The 22,412-nt window shown below is 34.2% G+C and overlaps 1 protein-coding gene across 1 annotated transcript in view; it reads left to right on the top strand.

The window, feature by feature from the left end:
- The window catches only part of LOC128992247 (uncharacterized), a 55,218-nt gene extending 34,456 nt beyond the window's left edge, over positions 1-20,762 (top strand). Inside the window, exons 8-12 of the mRNA XM_054415723.1 lie at positions 2,989-3,147; positions 7,644-7,670; positions 14,131-14,259; positions 16,166-16,330; positions 20,610-20,762. Of these exons, the coding sequence (XP_054271698.1) occupies positions 2,989-3,147; positions 7,644-7,670; positions 14,131-14,259; positions 16,166-16,330; positions 20,610-20,684 (555 nt within the window). The 3' untranslated portion in view covers positions 20,685-20,762. The remainder of the gene's footprint in view (positions 1-2,988; positions 3,148-7,643; positions 7,671-14,130; positions 14,260-16,165; positions 16,331-20,609) is intronic.
- Positions 20,763-22,412: the final 1,650 nt, after the last annotated feature.

Here is a 22,412-nt window from a genome sequence, read left to right as displayed (position 1 = left end):
ATTAATCTTAGTTTTGCATGTGGTACATTTCCAGAAAAACTAAAACAAAGCATCATAGTGCCCATTCATAAAAAAGGCTCGTCAAAAAAATTAGACAATCTCAGACCTATTAGTTTGCTCTCAGTTTTTTCTAAAGTTTTTGAGAAATTAATGAAAGTCAGACTTACAACATTTTTGGATGGTTTAAATTTTTTCAGCAACTCTCAATTTGGTTTTAGGAAAGGAAAGTCGACAGAAGATGCCCTAATTACAGTCACAGATAAAATTTATCAAAGTTTAAATAGCAAAAACAAAGCAACAGGTTTATTTGTTGATTTTAAAAAAGCATTTGATCTAGTTGACCATAATATTTTATTATCTAAATTAGATGCTGCTGGTGTTAAAGGTGTAGCTAATAAGTGGTTTTCTAGTTTTCTCTCAAACAGAATACAGCAAACAAAGATCTTAGACCAACTAAGTTCTCCTCTACATGTCAGGACAGGTGTTCCCCAGGGATCAGTTACCTCTGCAACCCTCTTCCTCATATTTATTAATGACCTTCTCAAGCTTCCGTTCCATGGACACGTATGTGCTTTTGCTGACGACATTGCGTTTTTTTATTCCCAAAAAAGATATTTTCACTCTTTACGGTTACATCCAAGAAGATCTTCAGCTTTTGAGTGATTGGTGTAAAGCAAATAAAATGCAGGTTAATGTTGATAAGACAAAATACATAAATTTCAGTCTAATAAATAGTTTTAACTTTCCAAACAATCTAGTTTATCATTCTTCAAATTGTAATTTAATTTCATGCATTTGCAAAACAATTGAAAAGGTCATGCATTTTCGATATCTCGGAGTAGTTTTGGATGAAAATCTAAACTGGGACAGACATATTTCCACACTACATACAACAATTAAACATACTATAAGAGTTTTCTATTTTATAAAAAACATTTGTAATACCATCTTACTTCGAACTCTTTATTTTGCTCTTGTCCAATCAAGACTCCAGTATGCAATTCAATGCTGGGGCGGAACTTTTAAAAGTTATATTGAAAAAATTAAGGTTTACACAAAATCATTTTTTAAGGATAATAACTAAAACTAATAAGCGTGAAAGCTCTTTCCCGTTATTTTCTCAATTAATAATACTCCCAGTTCAGCACTTATATATTTTTAAGGTTCTAAAACTCTTCTATGTACGCAATGGAAATACTGGGACAAGCAACCTTTTGTATAATACTAGACAAAACAATCAAGGCATTTTCCGTTTACCTAAAGTAAACAAGTCATTGTTCAGACATTCTTATCAGTATAATGGTCCCAAATACTTCAACCAACTGCCGGGAGATATCAGATTTTGTTTGACCTTAGATAAATTTTCTTCAAAATTAAAACATTGTCTTTTAAGTTATCCGGACGTATATTTTCTTAATAATATTATAATATGACAATTTACATCAACCACTCAAAGAATATTTATTTTTTATTTTTTTCTTCAAATAAATCCGTTAAGTTTCGCTATTTTTGTAATTTCCGATTTGTTTTCCATTTCACGAAAAGGTAATAAATTTTTAGTTATAACAGTATTTCTGTAAACTTTAGGATTTAATTTTTTTAAGCTCTAATTTTATATTGCTATACTTAAGACGCCACAGAGAGCGGCAACTTGTATTTTTCAAGTAAAGAGACTGGACTCACTAAGTTGTAAATATAATTGTTTAATTTTTTTGTTTGTTTTACGTTTGCCACGATTACTGGAAAATGTGGCAACGTAGTTCCAAGTGAATTTATTATTTTGTATTTATTTGTTTTGAAGGAATAAACTCATTATTTCATTATTTCATTCATTATTTCATTAATTCATCTTGGCAGCTTTTTCTTTACAATAGATTTTGAACTGCTTAAACTGTGCTTGAATTATATATACAGTTTTAATGGACTACTCCATTCCCGTATGTAGGACGGGCCGACAACTCGTATACATTTAAAACAATTTTAATGAGTAGTTTTATAGTTTTTAATAAGCAATATTATTAGTCCTAGATTTACCAAATCTTTCATACGATGATACTTAATAATTGTTATAGCTACTTTCGTTTGGTAAAACTCATTGTATAAATAGCTTTGGCTATGTTGAAAATTGCAACATAAGGAAAAAAAAGGGGGAAAAAACACGGCGTTTACAGCTTAGGCAAATTAGACATAATAATACATACCAAAAAATCGTCTAGAACTATTGTCTGTCATCGTTTACTTTATTATTATCACCATTGCCATTTAAGATGGTACCGCCTCCTAAGTGCGTATTTTAACCCAAATGCGGAGTGAAGGATGACTGTAGAATGGAGTGAGATGCCTTGTGTAGTTTTGTTACTGACCAAGATCAGCTGTATCATAAGTCACGACCATTTTATTGAAAGCCCAATGATCAAGTACAGCTGGGTCCAGTTTCGAACCATCAAAAAACAACACACTTTTCTCAGGAACAAACCGGCGACCTCTAGATTACTGTTTGAGCACTATACCCCAAAGATACCCATCAATATATAATATTATTTTATAAGGAATCGTAAGACAAAAACTGTAAAAAGGTATAACATTTTTGGTAATGCTAGTTAAAGTAACACATCTTAGATAAACTACTGCGACTAAACTGCTCAGCAAACTTTGACATATTTTATATCAGTCACACATAATTTATTGCGCTTGAAGAACTGACTAATAAAATTACCATGAAATGTGGCATTTGAGGTTAATAAGCGAAAAACCTCAAATAAGTGCAAAACGTTCGCAGTTTTTCTACTCCCAAAACGTAATCACACGTCAAAATCTTTTGCAAACTCAACTCTTATTTTGGACCCCCAAAAGGTATTAAATACTTTTTAGTTTTAGACGATTTTCTGGGAAGCACGATCTATTTTTGGTCTAATTTTCCTGGACTATTATCCTACAGTTTCACTTGGCATCACGTTTACCTCAAAATCATTTATGACTTTTTTACAGATTAAGACTGCAGCAGAATTTGCCAGACAAAACGTACACAATGGCATTGTTTTATCTCTATATAATGGCCTCATTTTTGATTTTCAAATGGATCCCATGACAAAAGAAATCTTTGATAGAGAGGAAGGACGCTTTTTTTATTTTGAAATGGAAAATAAGGTATGTCCGGTTTTTTACTACCATAGCTTTAATAGAGTTGAAGCATACAATTCTCGCAACTAAGACAAATCCAACGACTTTGTGTGTATGTGGTATATGATGTTTAAAATATACAATTCATTATACTTTGAACACATCAGCTGTGTGATCAGCATCAGCTCATCTTTAGCGTTGATTGTATACTTAGATTAACAGCTCTTGAAAACATTCCCTACTCATGTCTCTCACTCAACTGACAAGGTTGGGAAACCGTAAGTATGAAAAACCAATGAATACTAAGCAAAATCCATCCTCACAGAAATTTTTAGTCCACAACAACATTGTTGTTATACTTTCTGTTTAATTAATTCATCATTCTGTGCCTTATCCATATTTTATGCAATAAAATTCTCTAAAAAGTTATAAACATTAAGACTAAGAAGTGATCTTCATCCAGGGAGGTCTGCTTTGTGAATAACAAAGCATTGTCCAATGGAACCTCTTAACAACAAAACTGCATAGTCTAAATAGGATTTTTGACGCGGAACTACATACTGCTTATGCAGCATATGTATTCCAATAGTAATAACTGTTTAGAAAGGGTCTAAAGGTGGGAAACCATCGCAATCAAATTAAACGCGTTCTTATCCAACAAATAGTTCCCTAGTTGACTGAGCGCGATAAGACGACTACTGTTTTTGGAACAAAAATGCTGACCGTAGTATCACTCCATATTCGCAAAACATTCAAATCCTTATACAACAATAGCATCACACCGAGCCAGACCTACACTTTACATAACAGACTGCATCAAACTCGATCATACCTGTATCTAGGGGAACGCAGAATTTAACCCATAGTATAAATTAGCTGTACATTTTAACATCCTTCCACTATCTATGAGGAATCCATCTCGGGGGAGCGAGTCGTTCTAGTGGTAGAGCCAGACCTTTGGTCCCTGAGGTCCGGAGTTTAAATCCCACCAGATAACCAATGGATTTTATCTAATAGATAATGCCACAACCCTTATGTCTAGCCTAAAAGAAAACCTCCTTCCAGAAAAGTAAATCAAGAAAGCAACCAAATCCCCTTCAAGAACAATCTGATATACTGGATAATAGTAGAACCCCCCTACGCTGAAACAAAGTTAGTTTACCACAACTTATATAATAGTAATTATTGAAGAAATCTGTATTACTTTTCCTATGGTATTAAAATACATCAACCTAATTTATTTGTAAATTCTATGTGACGCCTTTAAGCTGTTTTACATGAAAACGTAAGTAAAAAATAATGGTTCTTGTCTATAGACGTTATTGCACGAACAAATCTTTAAAAATGTATCTGACAAAAAACGATCTACAAAAATAAAGTCTGCATTAGTGGGATTTGAATTAAAGGTTAACTATTATGAAATTATCACATAGAAAACTCTTTACAACCTTGTAACAGCGGTATATAGAGTATAGTTTATTAATTAGTTAATTATTCCCACATTAAAAAATAAATTATATTTAAATCGGATAAACCCACCGGTTCTTCATCGTTGCCCAGCCATACCTGGATAGATTGCGTTAAATGAAAAAAATAAAACTTTAAAACTTTGTCTATATACACTATATACAAAGCGGTGGATCATGATGTCCAAACTGAGTCAGGGGTTTCAAAAAATGCCCTGATAGAGTAAAGGGGCCTAGTCTTCAACTCCCTAGACATGTGCGCTACGAACGCTTTCACTGGCGGCCTCTGATCTCAACACTGAGACTATTATACAGCTTTATGGCCATAGTGGGGAAACTGTTTGCAGTCTTACTGAGCCGATGGGATGGAAGGTCAAGTTGGCTACGGTTACGAGTATTGCAACTATGAAGGTCACCCCTTGAGCTAAATTCGTTTAAGTTTTTCTTTATGTGTACAGCACTGTTTAAGACGTACTGGCTGAACAATGTCATAACTCCCAAACCACATCTAGTAATCAATCGATATTTATTACATGACCATTACTCCTGTGGCAATACATGCATTGAAATGGTTAACGGGACTTAATTACAATGTTTTACAGGTTATTAAAATGTGCACCTTTCTCGCACCGAATTTTACACATTCGCACTTCAAACATCATGGACGAATCGTAGCACTTTAATTCACGTGATATTTCAAGTTGCGTGATGAATTGTTACCTTTGCAGAATGAATGATAAACTGGAAGTCACGGGTAATGAGACAGATGCCCTTCTCGATATTCTATACAATCATATTTACAAACTACATCGTACGAGGCAATTGCCCCTTACGACTCGATACGTGAATTAATCTAAAGACAGGTTTAAATTGACCCGATATATGATTGATATATTATCGACATGTGAGATATGTGCCTTACGCGGATTAAAACGAACAAAGTATCCAATAGACCACCGCACTTCTAAAACAAAACACAGAGGAAAATAGCTCAAACTTACGACTAAACGCCTACTCGGACAGATACGCTCAAAGAAAATGACTCAAACTACGGTGATATCACCACGCGAGATACGCCCCACGCGGAATATTACGCGTAACATGACATGTTATCCACGGCCGTACTCAATAGATACGAACTTGTTATCAGACCATTTTGCCTATCAATTGTTTGTTTAACGGTTCTGGATTTCTGTTTCCTGGGTATTGTATCTATGATGGTGCTAGGATAACCATTTTTAACTGCAATATGTTTTAGGATTAAATATTCATTCTTGTAATCATTTTTACTTTCTCCCCCTATACGGAGAAAGTATTGTATATTGTTGTATATGGAGAAAGTATTGTTTTCATCAAAATTTTCCAGTTTGAGTTTTGAGTGGATATATTCGATTTGGGTCCCCCTGGACCAAAAAAAGTGGTTTTCGAAGTGATATCTGTGTGTGTGTGTGTGTGTGTGTGTGTGTCTGGATGTGTACAGAGCTAGGGACAACACCTATAGTGCGATTTTGATGAAATTTGGTATGTAGGTTCTAATCCATGGTATCTCCAGGCGTTTTTTAATTTTTTTTAAATTTTGATTTTTAATGGGGATTTTCCCATAAAAACCGATGAAAAAACCGGAAAAACCGGATTTTCTAAAAAATGGCCCGAACGATTTTAATAAAAATTAGTATGTTGTAGCCCTTTAAATTGTGAACAAAATGGTACTAATCCCATTTCTGTAAAAATTACGATTCAAAAGTTATTGTAAATTATGTTATTTTCCTATAAAAACCCTATAAAATAATGAAAAATAGGATTTTCCCAAAAATGGCCAAAACGATTTTGATGAAAACTTAGTATGTGATAGTCCTTTATATTCGGAACAAAATGGTACAAATCCCATTTCTGTAAAAATTACGGTTCAAAAGTTATTGTAAATTATGTTATTTTCCCCTAAAAACCCCATAAAATAACGGGAAAATCGGGTTTTTCCAAAAATGGCGAACGATTTTGATAAAATTTTTGTATTTCCTTTAAATACTGAACAAAATTGTACAAATCCCATTTTCGTAAATTTACTCTCACCGCTTACACATGATAAAGGTTGTTGACAAACTTATGGAAGAAAGTATGTGTCAGAATGCTGATACCGTTTATTTTGTTAAAGGAACCTTCAATAGCCAGTTTACAAAACTATTGTAGGCAGCCATTTTGTGGGAATGGGGATGGTTTGACGTGGCTTGTATCGTGTGATCAGTGGCCGTCGGTTTCCAATATATTTTGTATTTGTAGCTGCTATTGTCTTTTAATAACGTCAGATCCAAAAAAATTCATGGAATCATTCTGTTTGATCTTCAAGATCTCCTCTGTCTGATTCCCCCCTCCCCGAGGCCAAGGTCAACGTCTCCAGGGTATCGGCTAACTTTTATCAGTCAGTCAGTCAGTGTACCGGTCGGTGCGAAGTAGTTTGTGTAGGCTGGCCTGGATATTAATTTTTTCGTGTAAAAATTTGTGTATGTGTATGTACGGCACTGAATGTCCTGTGATTACTTCCTAGAGCTCCTTCCACTCTAAAGGTTATGGCGGGGGTTATCTATCTGACGGTGGCGCCTGACGGACTCTACGACAGATCTTAGATGTACTTATCTAGCGGGAAATTTGAAATTCACTGTCACATCTTAACATTGACTTGCTACATTTATATATTTGATAAAATCTTATTTTGGCCAAATTTATCCCTATAATATAGATATAGTTAAGGAAAGTTAATATCTTGTATGCTAAAAATAATATTAGAGAGTTCCCTACAAATGATTTGTAGAACATATCAAGTAGGTTAATGAAAATATTGTGATGACAACTGTATTACGTTGCTATACATGTATTTAATGTTGATTGTAATAAATGGATTTGATTAGATTTGAGAAAAATACTCCAAATTACTATGGTACCGCAAACAAAAATTAAAATAGGGCTATTCAAACTTATACTATCATGCCTACAGTTTAGTTTCATAATTATTTATATTAATATTATAATTAAGTCAATTATTTTTTAATCGCTTGTTTACAGTTCCAAGTTATCGATGTTGCTGATAAGGTGAGTATATAGATATTTTCTCAGTTTGTAAACTATGCGTTTGGTAGAGAAGTGAAAATTAATTTTAGTGCATTTGAGAGAGAATCAGCCATAGCACCGATTTCTATAGTGCCGAATCATGTTTGAGTCCATACCGAATATCACGTTCGTAGTTGTAGTATTTTTATTCCTAGAGCGCATAAAAAATGTTTGCGTTACAGAACCGTAATATTTTTTTAAAAAAATCCAACACCATCGAACGAAAACTAAAAATATTTGTCAGTACCGAATTTAGAATCATCACTATAGCTCTCAAAGCAAAATAAATCCTGCACTACCAAATCCAAGCTTCGGCTCTATAGGGCGTTTGGAACTTTCCTTCGGCGTTGTGGCACGTTTTGCAAACAAAATCCTTACCAGCCGACCAATAGAAACCCCACTACCTTCTCCCATTACCTAATCAGACCGACTTTCAGATGGATGATCTACATCCAATGAAGTTGCGAAAATGCACCAGCGGCCGCCGCTTCCATCAAGACCACCTAGTGGTGACGCCCAGGAGAATCGGTGTGATCACTTCGGTCCCTTGTGGAGTTCTCTGAAACGTATGTTGTGGGCATCCGTTATATATCATCCTTGCAGCCAATTCAGGAACTATAGTAGTTCAGTGAAGTGAAAAAATTTAATGGTTTTTACCAAGAACGAAGCTCGTCTCAACAGACCCTTATGCATTTTCATTTTTCGCGTAAAAGGTTTCTAAAAGTTTTATCAGAAATAATTTTCATTACAATTAAAAACAAGATCAAAGCCACCTTAAACCAGTATTTACTTACAAACAATTATATGTTTAGTGTATTTAGCGGAATAAAAACTATAAGAGTAGTCTAATAAACTTTTTTTAACTACCAAAATCAAAGCAACAATGATATTATTTCCTACATAAAATATTTGGTGTATAGGGGTGTTAACCCAAACACAAAGATTATTTGCTTCGTGGTAAGTTTAAACTAGCTGTTGAACCCGTGGTTTGCAACCGGAAGAGGGGGCGAAATAGACATATTCTTATATATACATCTTTTGTATAGTACACTGACAAATCCGCGACTCTTAAAGAAAAAATATCCAACTGAACCGTCTCGTTTGATGAATGTTTGTGGCCTTTAAATCAGATAAGTAGTGAAAATCGTAATTTTAGTTGGATTTATTTTTAATCTTGCAACAATTCTCAATATAATTTTCATAAACTTGAATCCCCTTCATCTCCCTCATTTACTTTTTTCTTTTTTCTTTATTTTCCAAATTTTTAATTTAAATCTTTAAGTTTCAAAGCTTATAGCTGTTTAATTTAAAAAATAAACATTATTATACGTACACACACCAATATCCTTTAAATCAAATTACAAATCCTTCATTGTCCATTCTTCACTCACAATAAATCATTAAAACCCAAACATTAGCTGATACAAACTATAAGTAAGTTAATTTGCCTTATCAACAGTGTTTTTTAATATATTGTAGAAACAATATTTACTATTAAAAATTTGAAATTGTTAATTTACTTCGTATAAGTAATAATGCCAATCAGGATTAATTTTAAAATTAAAAAAAATAAGAAAACTCTCATCTCTGTATCTCTGGTACATATTAATAATTAACAAATGAAATTGATCATTGAAAACGACAAACAAAACAAAAACATAAAAAATTACATATCTTTTACATATAAAAATAAAATAGCCCTTACCATTGTGTTGAGTAGCAAACACATCCCTAGATTCGTTCTATAGAATTAGGGGAGGGAAGAGAATAGCAAACGCGAGTGTGAATTGTGCCTGGGCAACGTAATCATATTTGTTTTGTTTGTTGTCTTCAATGCTCAATTTCATTTGTAAATTTATAATAAATTAATAATATGATTAATAATATATACCAGATATACAACGATGAAAGTAGTTGAAATTAAATATTTACTATTAATTGTAATTTACATTCGTACATATTACAATGTAAAAAATCTAGAAAGCCTGGACAATTTAATATATTTTACCATATAAGAATAATGAATATACATAGTACTATATTTCTTGAGAAATCATTGAAAGACCCAATTTGTTAACCATAGAAACATAGCAAAGTCATAGAACGCCACCAAGTAGTAGAAATAGAGATTTAAAAAAATTTACTATCGTTATCAAGCTATATTATGAAGAACACCTACAGCCACAATATGAAGATTCTCACAAACAATGAACAAGGATGTTAGCCGAAGAGCTACTATTTTTTTGGAAACATGGACTAAATTTTATGATGATTGGCAAAGGAAAAGTCTGAATTAAACTGGTACGACAAGGACATTAATCATTAATTATTTAATTTAATTTAATGGTCAATATAAATAGGTTACATACCTTACGTCGTCAATCCTAAAATAAGTCTATGGCGACTAGTTTCGAAACATCAAGGTTTCATTGTCGAGCATCTTGCCTCTTAAAAACATTGTGACATCTTGTCGTCGTCATTATACACAGTACATTTAACATAAACACACGAACACGGACACATACTATTTACAAAAATGAATGCGCGGCCGGCCATAAGTACCGCGGTGACGGACACTATGCAACTGAAGAGGTAAGACGATTTTTAAGAGGCAAGAGGCTCGACAATGAAACCTTGATGTTTCGAAACTAGTCGCCATAGATTTATTTTAGGATTGACGACGTAATGTATGTAACCTATTTATATTGTCTATAATCAATCCTGGAGGCAATGATGAATAAAATGAATTAATTTAATGGTGATTATTTTGTCCGTGTTGACGATGATGGCAAATTTCTGTGGGAACCTCTAAGGAAATTTATGGTGAGTATTTATAAAATTACTTAATTAATAATTTAAATAACATGCTTTCATAAAAGTCAAGTGATTTTAAAAGAATGTGATCCAAGAAAACATAATAAAACTTTCATTGAAGGATTCTCATTATTCACGTTATTATTTACATTTAAGGGGAAAAAACATCTGAACGACATTAGGCCTTTCAATTCTGCATTTTTTCAGGTATGTATAATTTACGATATAACAGTAACTAGCCAAATGAATGCCAATTGATGCAAATAAAATTGCGACAGAGGGGTTATGCAGGAAATCGGGTAATTCTTAGTCATGTAAACAAAATGTTATCGCTAAAAAATTACTGAAATTTGTAAAAGTACTGGCGACAATGGGTGGTACTATGCAGACTACATTATCATTGACGAAGATCAACATGGATAACCTAATACGGCTATAAGTAGGACACATTTAAAAAACCGGATCAGCTTTTGAAAAATGATAAAATATTTACAAGAAATGTTGATTATATGGAACTGTTAGGTACGTAATCTATGAACTGGGTCTTTTAAACTCATCTGATATTATAATGACTTTTATTTGTTTTTAAATAACTACTTTACTTCTTTGCAATTGCTCGATTTCGAGCAACGTGTACACTAGTCATTCCTTATACGAGGTAAATTAATAATTTCAAATTTGAAATAGTGTATATTGTTTCTTCAATATATTTCAAAACACTATTGATAAGGCAAAACAACATATCTATAATATATATCAGCTAAAGTTTGAGTTTTGAATGAATAATTGTGAGTGGCGAATGGACACTGTTGTAATTTGATTTGAAGGAGATTGGTGTATGTACCTACAATAGTTTTTGTTTATTTAAATTAAACAGGTATTGGCTTTAAAACTTTAAGATTTAAATTTAAATTGCTTGCTAATTAATACATAGGATTTACATTTTAGTATAATAATAATATTGGTATTGTATAACTAGCCGCTATATCCGTGCCTTTAAACGGGGTCAGTATGCAAAAGAAGCAATGCTGATTTTAGAAAATACTGAAAAAAAGGGTTCGCACCCACCATTTACTCTAGAAACGAAATTGAACTGTATTACTTAAATTAATAATAGTAAGTTATTGTTAACTCAGACTGTAAACAATTATTGAGGCTACCTATGATCCAAAATCAATGATAGATGCTTAAGGTATAGTAAAATAACACGTTGAGTACTCTTTACTGTTTACGAGAAGCTGTCACACTAGTTCCAAACCTGTCAAAAGTGTAATATTCTTACATTTTTAAGGATACATTTTAGTGAAAATGTAATCAGGAAAGCGGAAGTTCACTTTGCCTGTAGGTTTGTTGTGGTGGGAGTATTTTATTACTTAAAAAATTAAACTTAGGATAACATCCAAGGTAGATACGGCAACGGTATTGGAATATAACTAATTTCACCAATTTACATTATCAAACACTTATTCGATATGAAATGCTGTATAAATTTGTTTAAAATAACTGTGTAGAATTGTGAAATCAAATGCAGATAACTATTCTGCTTATTTACTTTTTAACATTACGAGTTTGCTATTCGTTACCAATCAATTTACTTTTAAAATTTTCACCTCAGAAGTTTCAAAGCCCATAGGGCAGAGTCCTAGGTCAATACCGAGGCGGGAATAGTTCTTCATGTATCCTCGGAGCTGTAGCTTTATGTTTGTCCAAATGAGCCCAGTCGATTCAGTAGTCTTTTAGTTTAGCTCATACAAAAGCTCAGACATACAGACAGCACCTCTTCTTTATAATAGTATAGATTTATATTACATTTATAATTTATATTTATATTTATTTATTCATAAAAAAACAAAATATATAAAAATATATTGATTTATTTTGTTGAACATGCCTGTTTTTTTGTTATCTATGATTAGTATATAGGGCGATCGTCATTTTTATTGTTTTTGCTATTGGTTATTGTTGTTAATTACCATATTATTGTTATTTGTTTTTGTTGCTTATGTCTAAGTATCAAATGTTTAGTTGTAATTTAATATTAGCCATCCTGAACTGTACATTGCATTACTATTATATTGATAAGTTTGTAAAAAATAGCACCACATCAAACAAAATGGAATGTCCGTTGAAATAAAATAAAATAAAAAATGTCGTACTTAATCCTACTAATATTATAAATGAGAAAGTTTGGATGTATGGATGTATGTTTGTGACAAGTAAACGCGAAAAATACTTGTCGGATCGGGCTGAAATTTGGTGTGATGATAGTTCACATTCCCGATTAACATATAGACGCATTCTTATCTCAAAAGTCCTTTCGGGCTCCGCCTCAGTGGCCCTGGAGTTTCCCATGTCAACCTTATGAGTAATCATATTTAAAAGGAATAAAATAATTTTGTCAGCTGTTTCAACTACACAAGTTGGTTCTATGATATTAAATAGCATTAAAAAGTTATAAGGTTTACCAACAGGGTGTAGTACAATTAACTTTTTTGCATTTTGTGTCCTCTTCCCGTTGCAAAGCACGGGTACAACAGCTAGTAAATTATAAGTGAGAAAGTTTGGATGTATGGATGGATGTTTGTGACAAGTAAACGCGAAAAATACTGGTTGGACTGGGTTGAAATTTGGTGTAATGATAGCTCACATTCCCGATTAAAATATAGAGGCATTCTTATCTCAAATATTCTTTCGGCCTTTACCCCAGTGGCTCTGAAGTTTCCCATGTTAACCTTACTTTCATATTTTAAAGGAATAACAGAATTTCGTCAGCTGTGTCAACTACACAAGTTGGTTCTATAATATTAAATACCATGTAAAAAGTTATAAGGTTTACCAACAGGGTGTAGCACTACTTTTTTTTAAATTAGGATCTAATTTGAACCAACTAGCAACAAAAAGCTGTGAAAAATGAGAATTTCACTTTTTTGTTGTTTAGGTGCAGTGGTAGAACACTATGGCTATAGTACATCTCCTATACTATAACATACCGTAAATTATTAGAACCAAATTTTCTTTAGCCGTGTCCTACCCCACTAGTATATTTATATTTAGTATTGTAGAAAGTTCTAAACGTCAACTGTTATTTTCTTTTAATTAAATTGACAATGGGTGCTGGACTTCAATTTTCGTTTTTTATTTATTTTATAAACTAAAATAAAATAAGTAAATGTAAAACTAAATTAACATAAATAATTAATTTAATATTTTTTAAATCCCATTAGGTATCATTACAATAGTTTCGCAGTTAACATATAAAATATGAACTGGGGTGGAAGGAAGGCGGTACTTAATTGACTCATGTAATTAAGTGAATCACAAGAAATGCAAACTATTAAAGAGAGGATGGACTTAATTAAGATGAATGGTTTGTGCTTCTAAAGTTTTTTTTTTTTTTAGAAAAAAGTAACCTTACAGTGAATGTTGATCTTAACTTTTTTTTAACAGGATATTTTTAACGGTTAGGCCTGGAAACCTACATAAACTCCAGAAAATATAGAAGCATGGTATTTGGTGACTCTTAAAAATTCTCATGATAGCGAACCTGGAGTACCATATTAATATTCATCTGAAATTAGAGCCTAACCACAGTTAATTCAACTGTTGTATATCTCTTTGGGGATTGTAGGACGAATTGGAGAGGAGACATGAACAATACAAAGGTTCAATCATATATACTCTCTACTACGACGGTGATGATTTTGTCCGTGTTGGCGATGATGGCAAATATCTGTGGGAACCTCTAAGGAAATTTATGGTGAGTATTTATAAAATTACTTAATTAATAATAAATTAATAATAAATCATAAATAAACAAACTACAATCCTCTTGAGTCCTCTTGACGTACAATAGTCAGTCCATAACAATAATAATAATAACAACATGCACAAACACCATGCAGAAAACACTACAGTATATATAAAATAAGTAAAAAAGATTGATACCAAACATGCCATGAAAGAACAGGCTGCTATATAATAACTTTATTCAAGTCCAATTGTCATTGGTGAGAAATCTGCTTCATTATACTCACTTAGGCTATAGAAAGGGGTTTCTAGGAGCCAGTTTTCAATGATCTTAGCAAATTTTTGACTTGGCAGCCGTCTTACCTGAATTGGTATTCTATCGTAAAATCTGATACCTACAACAGGAAAAAATTTCAGTACTTTATCAAGCCTGCATTTAGATACATGCAAATTGCCACAAGTTCTAGTGAAATAGCTGTGCACATCTGAGTTGAGAATATAAACATGCTCATTTGATTTAATCGCTACAAGACACTAAAATATAAATACATTGTATACAGTCAGAATCTGACAAGCCTTAAATAGAGGCCTGCAGTGTGCAACATGATGAAATCCACACAGCACGCTGAGCGCTCGCTTTTGCAACAGCAGAACTTTATACACCCTTTGTGAGTGACCCCACAGCTTAGTGCCGTAGAGTATGTGCGTCTGGAAAAAGGCGAAAAATGCTAGCCTAACAAACTCAGAAGGAGTGTCCAATTTTAGGCGTCTCAGAGGTGTTTGACTCTACTGAGCTTCATACACAGATTGTCTATATGATTCACCCAAGTAAGCTGAGGGTCCAGTGTGAAACCCAACAGCTTTACAGGCTCATTTCCATATAAGTTTGTACATGAACTAAAAACAATCTCCTGAGTTTTAGATTCATTAAGGGACGATTTGTTTTTTCGAAACCATGCTGAAGTAGTATCTAGCAGGCTACGAACAGAGGACTTAGCTGTTCCCCAGTCTGAATGACTTGAAAAAAGAGTTGTACCATCAGCATAAAATAGAACATTGCCTGATACGTTCTAGTACAGATCATTTATGGCTACAATGAACAAGAAAGGACCTAGTATTGACCCTTGAGGCACTCCATGAATCAAAGCATCGCAGATTCAAAGGGAATGAAAAACAACGATTCCAATCTACCACCTGCTTTCTTTGACACAAATAAGATTTTAATAGATTCAAGGCAGTGCCTCTGATTTCATATATCTTAAGCTTTTCGGCCAACATTTTATGAGAAACGCAGTCAAATGCGCGTTAAAGATCACATAGGAGAACCGCTGTGGAACACTTCTGCTAAAAGGAACCCAACACGACCTAGAGGAGGGAGTCCACTGCCGAAATAATGGACCTGCCCCTCCTAAAGCCGTACTGAGCCCGAATTTAGAGACGGCAAGTCTCGAAATATTCACACAGCTGCTTCAACAATACTGATTTAAGAATCTTTGCAAAATCAGGTGTGAGAGATATGGGCCGGTAACTAGATACCGGCTGTTATTTCTTGGACCCTTTTTGAACACCGGCACGGTTCTGGATATCTTAAGAAACTCAAGGAAAATCCCACTACTCAGACACTTATTTATAAGAAATGTAAGAATTAGTGCAATTATATGACTAACTCCCTTAAGGATGTCCAGAAACATTTCGTTGTAGTCTCTGCTTATGGAGGATCTAAATTGATTTATCAGTTTAACAATATCAAAAACATTTACCTTTCTCCATTCAAAGGAAGTAGAACCTATAAGCCTTATTGTCAGCCAAAATAAAATCAATCCAAGCAAAGTCTAGAAATGCAGTTAATCTGTTTGTCTATCTAGTTGCCAATGTCATTAAAAATTGCTGTCCTATATTTTTTTGACATTTTTCAGAGAGATCAATTTGTGACTGTTAGTGAGACGTACAACAAAATGGTATTGCTCAAAGTACGAACGTCATCTGTTCTTAAAGGTGACACTGAGTTCTTTAAGAAAATATGCGAAGCAAAGGGGGAGCCAAAGGAATACCCTGTGGTGTACTATGAAGCCGACACAAGAGTAAGTGTTGAACCTATAACTCCAAACTTGAGTATGATTGTGACCTAAAGAGTGGATTTTAAGTTGGAAATGTGGTCTTAATGATTCATTTGTTGTTTTTCTATGGGTAAATTATGCACTCAACGCTTCCTAAGTTTTTGAACCGATACCGTAGCTCATCCAAGGACTTACAATTCGATCTGTATAATCTTAATAATTTACGAATCATTGGAAAAACTCAACTGAAACCATGCGAAATTACAGTCCTGTTCTAAATGAAAGCTTGTTAAAGCAACTGCTTTTTTAAAATGCTGAAAAAATGTTGTCACATTCTGTAAATGCGTCAAAAAATATCCTCTAATCCTGGTTGAGATAATTCATAGGGCAAAAAAGGAGTCTCTTAGCTTCTTTTTATACCCAGGCTTGATAAAAAATTGTGTCCTTATGCTCATCAGATTTAGCAATTAAGAGGACTATTAGGCCATAATGTTCACCCACAATACCTGAACTTTTTGTTTGAAACATTTTCACCGGCCTATACCCAATAGGAACATCCACATAACTGTTTGGAGGGTCCTGATCCCATTGTCTATAATGATGAGCCTACTTTTGATGGACTTGTTGGACAGAACAACATTGATATTTTAATTGATAAACTAAAGTGTTACGCACTTGTTATTTTTTGATAACTTATTAACTAAACTTTCCCATCTAAAAAGCTTTCCATGTCCAGTTGCATTCTTTTTTATAGAGGGCTTGACCTAAATTTGTATTCTGCTCACTGGTGAGGAGTAGTACTTCATCAGGGAAAAAAGTAGATTACCAGGGGCGATAATAATTGTTCTCAACCTAAGAGAGTAAGAGATTGACTAAATGGTACATACTGATAGGATGCTTTATGTTAAATCACTTAGTTGTGTCATATACATTAGTTTTAATAATTTAATGGATGTGAATTGTTTCCAGTGCCATAGACAGTTCTATGTTCATAAACATGGTTATAACGACATATTTTCTCATTATGTAATTTCCAATTAGTCCGCTAGGTCAACTTTCCTAATACTCTCCCACTATTATAGCTAGAAGAGGTCCAGAGTAGATAATCAAATGTGATGAAGGCATTCCGAAAGTTGATATTTTCTCAAATGGGTATCTGTGAAAATTAGACGCCAGTAATCACTTTAATGTAGTTTAATTTTGAATGTTTCAACCAACCAATTAGTTTGCTGGGTAAAATGGTATGGAATAGAAAAATTCAAATGTCAATAGGTGTCCCAATACTTAAAATCCCTTGTCAACAATTTTATTTTATTATTTTATTTAATTTTTATGAGAGCTAGTTCGACTTAAAATCAGAAGGTAAGAGGTTTAACTAGTAAATATATATTATTAAAAGGAAGTTTATTGATTCTAGTAGACATATGTATAAGACTTTGCATTCTGCTTCACATTCCGAAAATACCATTAAATATGTAAAAAAATTGTGATTCTATTATTTCAAAAACGGCGGCTATTTTCCAAAATGGTAAAACACGTTAAAAGTGGAAAACTGTGTATTTTATGGTCTTTTAGGAATGTAGATGCAATTTTAAGACTTATTTACACTTCGCATGTTTGCTCTAAACTTACTCGTTTAGGGACTACATCATGTAAAATGTACACCGGAAGTCATTTTTTCATTGGCTGTAACTCATAAAGAGTGAGTTTATGGAAAAAATGTCATGAATAAACAGTTTTTTAAATTGCATGTTCTATCTGAAAACATAATAAAATATAGGGTGTTCCATAAGAAGTTTTAATGTTGGCCAACATATTGTAAAATGGTGGCTGAATAAAAAAAACTAATTCACATTTTTAATTGTCACAACAAATTTAGGAATGTGTCACATTTAAAGTTTTCTCTAATTCTATCTGTTGGGGGTGGAGCTTCCGAAGGGGAGGTAACTGCTCGGTGTTGGAATCGGCATTGCAAGTAGGCCATAGTTATGGACGATTGGACAAGCCAGCCCCTTAGGGTAGAGTTCCCAGTGACATTCCTCCATCCAGGTTGGCGGGGTGTTTAGCTCTCGGAGAGGTGGAAGTGCGTCATCAATCTCCCATCCACCTGTGACTATGGTTCTATGGGTTTCGGCCCGCTTCCTGTGTGCGAGCAACATATTGTGTGGCAAATCCTCGACTTTAGAAGTAGCCTTTCCTGGAGGTGAAATCGGGTGAGTACCCGTAAGCTCACGGGGACACTCTAGGGGAACAGAACTTTCCGCAGTGTGAGGGCAACGGCTGGGAGCACTCCATCAGCCAATCCTTGTCTCTTAGCCCGAAAGGTATGGTTATCTAGAGTGTGGAGGGTTCTCCCTGGAACCTCAATTGAGTTAAGGGTGTCGCCACCTTTGGTGGATAGGTTCATCCGGGTAAGACCAACTTCTATTCCTGCCTCCTTTTGGGAAACCCTGATGGCCTGGCAGTGATGTTGGGCTAGATGGGCAAACGAAGTAGATCGGGTGCTGGGTTCAAGCCAGCTGGGGATTTTCGGGGATTTATCGCCCTGGTCACCTCTGGTTTCCCAGCAACTGGGTAAGGCCGCGATCGGGTAGTGGTGGAAATGGGGGTTGGGGTTCCCCCATCAGCTCGCTGGCGGTCCCTTTCCTCCTCGCTTTTATGGCGGGTTTTGGCCTGTCAGGGATTGGATAGGTCCCGAGTGTTGCTTGCACTAAATGAGTCAGGGCATTTCATTATGGGACTTCAGGTTTTGTACCTGCTGGTTCCAGGTGGAGTGACGCTTAACCAAGTAGCCGGTATCCCTCGTTACGATTGAGGGGCAACCCTCTTTCCGAAGGGTTGCTTCGGCAGCCAGTGAGCCTGAGGACCTTAAGTCATCCGCCCATGGTGTGCCAAGGTTGGTGCGTATGCTCCGGCCTACACCATGGGACCCGGGTATGTTTATTATAGTTACCGGGTTGCAGTTGAGGGGCTTCGGTTCTTTCGACACAAACAAAATGCAAAATGCAAAAACAATTTGGGGGTGGAATTAAAAATTATTTATTTAGATAGGTTTGGTGTGGTGCTACCTTCTACAGATGTCTTCAAGATGAGCGGGGATCCTTGGTAGCAGCGTGGAGCGTGGATCCGGCGTCTCGTTCTGGGTCAGCGTGAGGGCAAAGATGCCGGGGAAATGTAATAGGCTAGATTGTTATGTAAACGTGTATATTAAAACATATATTTAGTACATAGGTAATGACAAATCATAGTGCCGGTGGGCACTAGCGTGTAGGTGGGGGCGGCCAGTCACTGCAGGAGTCCGAGTGCAAGTGGCGTCGTCCTGTCCTTGAGGGAGGGGGTAGCGTTGAGTATCAGCTGTATCTTGGCGGCAAATTCAAATTAGTAGCACCACATTTTTTGGGATGGATGGAAAGGAAACTCAATAGCTGAATTAATATTTTTTGTAGGCTTAGGCCCTAACCCTAACCGTTTCCGATATCCCAACGGTGGCCTCCTTGAGTTGATCACTCTGTATATGAATTTTATGGATTGTGTTTTTGGCCTCTAGGGACCTCAAAACGAAAAAGTAAATCGATCCCGGGTCCAGGGACTACCATGAGTACTACGGTAATAGCTTTTCCCCATATGGTAAATTCATTAAATATGGTAATCGAATAAACCATATTGGATATAAGTGTGATTTAGTTAAACCTTGCAATTCCTAACGTTGAGTTGCATGGAGGGGGGAGAAGCACCAAAGGGATTTTAGGGGACTTTGTATAAAGTGTACATCTTTTTGTGTACTAGAAAGTGGTATATAGTTTTGCCAGTCTCTAATTTATTACGGCACAAAACCTTTATTGACTGGGCTAAGTCAGCAAAGAGTTTTAGGCCTAAGGTTTTGGCTGGTTCTTCAAGTAAGTAATATATTCTGACACCAAAGTAAATTTTTATTTATCAGACAAAGTGCTGAAAGACAATACACAAAGAACTCAATAAGTAGCTCCAGATTGTTTGCTACGTCAATAAAGATCAAGGTTATGTCGTTTATTAAGCTTTTATTGAATATTTCCATTTCTTCCTCAATCTTTACAAGTTTAGTAAAGCAAATTATAAATATCAACCTGATGTATTTTTTAATACTGTAACATTATTGATACCTGTCACTAGTCAAATTTTGACAACAACTACACTAGTTAAGTTAAACTGTTTAAAGAACAGGATTCTTGAAGTTGTTTTACTTACTATACATATTTTAGAATGTTTCTTGATATTTACCGAAGACCAAGAAATTTGTTTGATCAATTCATTTCTTAATTTTCAGCTGAATGGAATATTTTACTTAAGCAAAGCTGCTGGAAAATGGGAACATACCTGGGATAAATGTCCATTCCATTAAGAGAGGAATGAGTCGCTCCAAAAACCTTTGGATTAAAATAAAAGTTAATCGTTCTTAAATTGTTACTTTACATTTTCTTAATCCCTAAATAACAAATATACTGTATTTACATGACTTTGAAAAGCCGTAACGAAACTTATTTCAATCCCCGTCTGCCTGATTGCATGCAACAGCCTAATCAGGGAAAATTAGAGCACTGATCAAGATTAATTTCTTTAAATGGATAAACTAAATTGGTCCAAATGCCTTTAGTTAGGTACCAAAATATGGCCTAACTTATTTGAATATCAAATAACCAGTATTCAAAATCCAGTTTTGGGGGGATAGTAGATATAATTTTCTTTTAGGTTTTACATACATCGTTTAAGAAATACCAGTAAGGTTTTTAAAGAATACGTAAACTATAAAATAATGATTTGCTGTTTGGAAAAAGACTAGCTTATTGGCCCGCTCTTACCTTAGGTAAATTTTTGAACAGACGATGTGGTGTTCACACAGGCGTCCTATAAATATGAGTGGAGTTTTCTATATAGGCAAAATTTTATTTTGTCATTGACTATCAAAGTTCATTATTATTTTTACCTATCACTTTAAATTGAGACAATATCTTTGTAGGGATTATTACTACGAGAGGACCCGTTCACGAATTGCGCAATTTAATATGGTCCAAACTTGTTCCCGAGGCAAAATGAATCCAATGCAATACCCTTTAACCCTTTCAAAACTAAGTTTGTCAGTACAGAAACAGTAATTAAGTGAATACAACTACTAATTTGCAATACAAGTGTTGATTTCAGATCCATACTGTTAAAAGTTATTTAATACCTCAATCAGATCACATCAATCAAAAAGTAGAATATTTAAAATATCACTACTGTACTATTATATAAAAATCTAATGATATGTGTTTATACGTGTATTACTAATAGGCGAAAAACTACTGAACCGACCGGGCTAAATTTTACAAAAATTTAGCTACCATACACAGAATGGTAATATGACAGATATGATGGTACACTTTGATACTGACCATGGGCTCTACCCCTTTGGCTTTAAAAGTTCTGAGGAGAGGATTTAAAAGTAAATGTCGATTGGTCTCCATGGCTGCAATAAGAACACTCACAATTTTTACATTTTAATGCTTTGTCATTTAAATGTTAACAATACGAAATGCAAAATTGCTTATTTCACAGTTTCAGACAGATGAACCAAAGAAATGTATGTGGTAGGTTTATTTAATCTAAAACTTTATAATAGATTATTTATTCTAAAACTTTGCCAATGATTATAGAAATAAAAAAATGGCGTCGTTTGATAGGGGATTTTAAATAATAAATAAATGTGTACTTTATTTAAGTTATACAAATTTTAATGGCCGCTAATTGAAATTTGTAATTGGGAAATTTTTCTTATTTAGACCTTGTTTATGTTAACAAGGTTATCATGTTTCATAATCATTATTTGAAAAACTTCTTAAATCATAAGTCAGTTATTTGGGCAGATTTCCATATATGCATTGGCTCAGTCAGAAATTTCATTAATAATACAATCTGTTTACTGTAAAATAACTTTAAAAACTAAACAATGTTTAACAATTCGTGAAAAAGCGTGCGGGGTGCACGCGACTACGGCACAATAAAATGAAAAAAATAAAAATTTTCCAATAATGATAATAAACAAAATAAATTCAGTAACACACTAACCTGATGCCTGAGAACTGTACTAGGA

Source organism: Macrosteles quadrilineatus, unplaced genomic scaffold (genome assembly GCF_028750875.1).
Source record: "Macrosteles quadrilineatus isolate MER2022 unplaced genomic scaffold, UCM_ALF_1.0 Scaffold_4__1_contigs__length_99947679, whole genome shotgun sequence".
NCBI classification, from domain to species: Eukaryota; Metazoa; Arthropoda; class Insecta; order Hemiptera; family Cicadellidae; genus Macrosteles; species Macrosteles quadrilineatus.
Note: the sequence above shows the minus strand (reverse complement) of the source record. Positions and strands in the feature narration are given on the sequence as shown.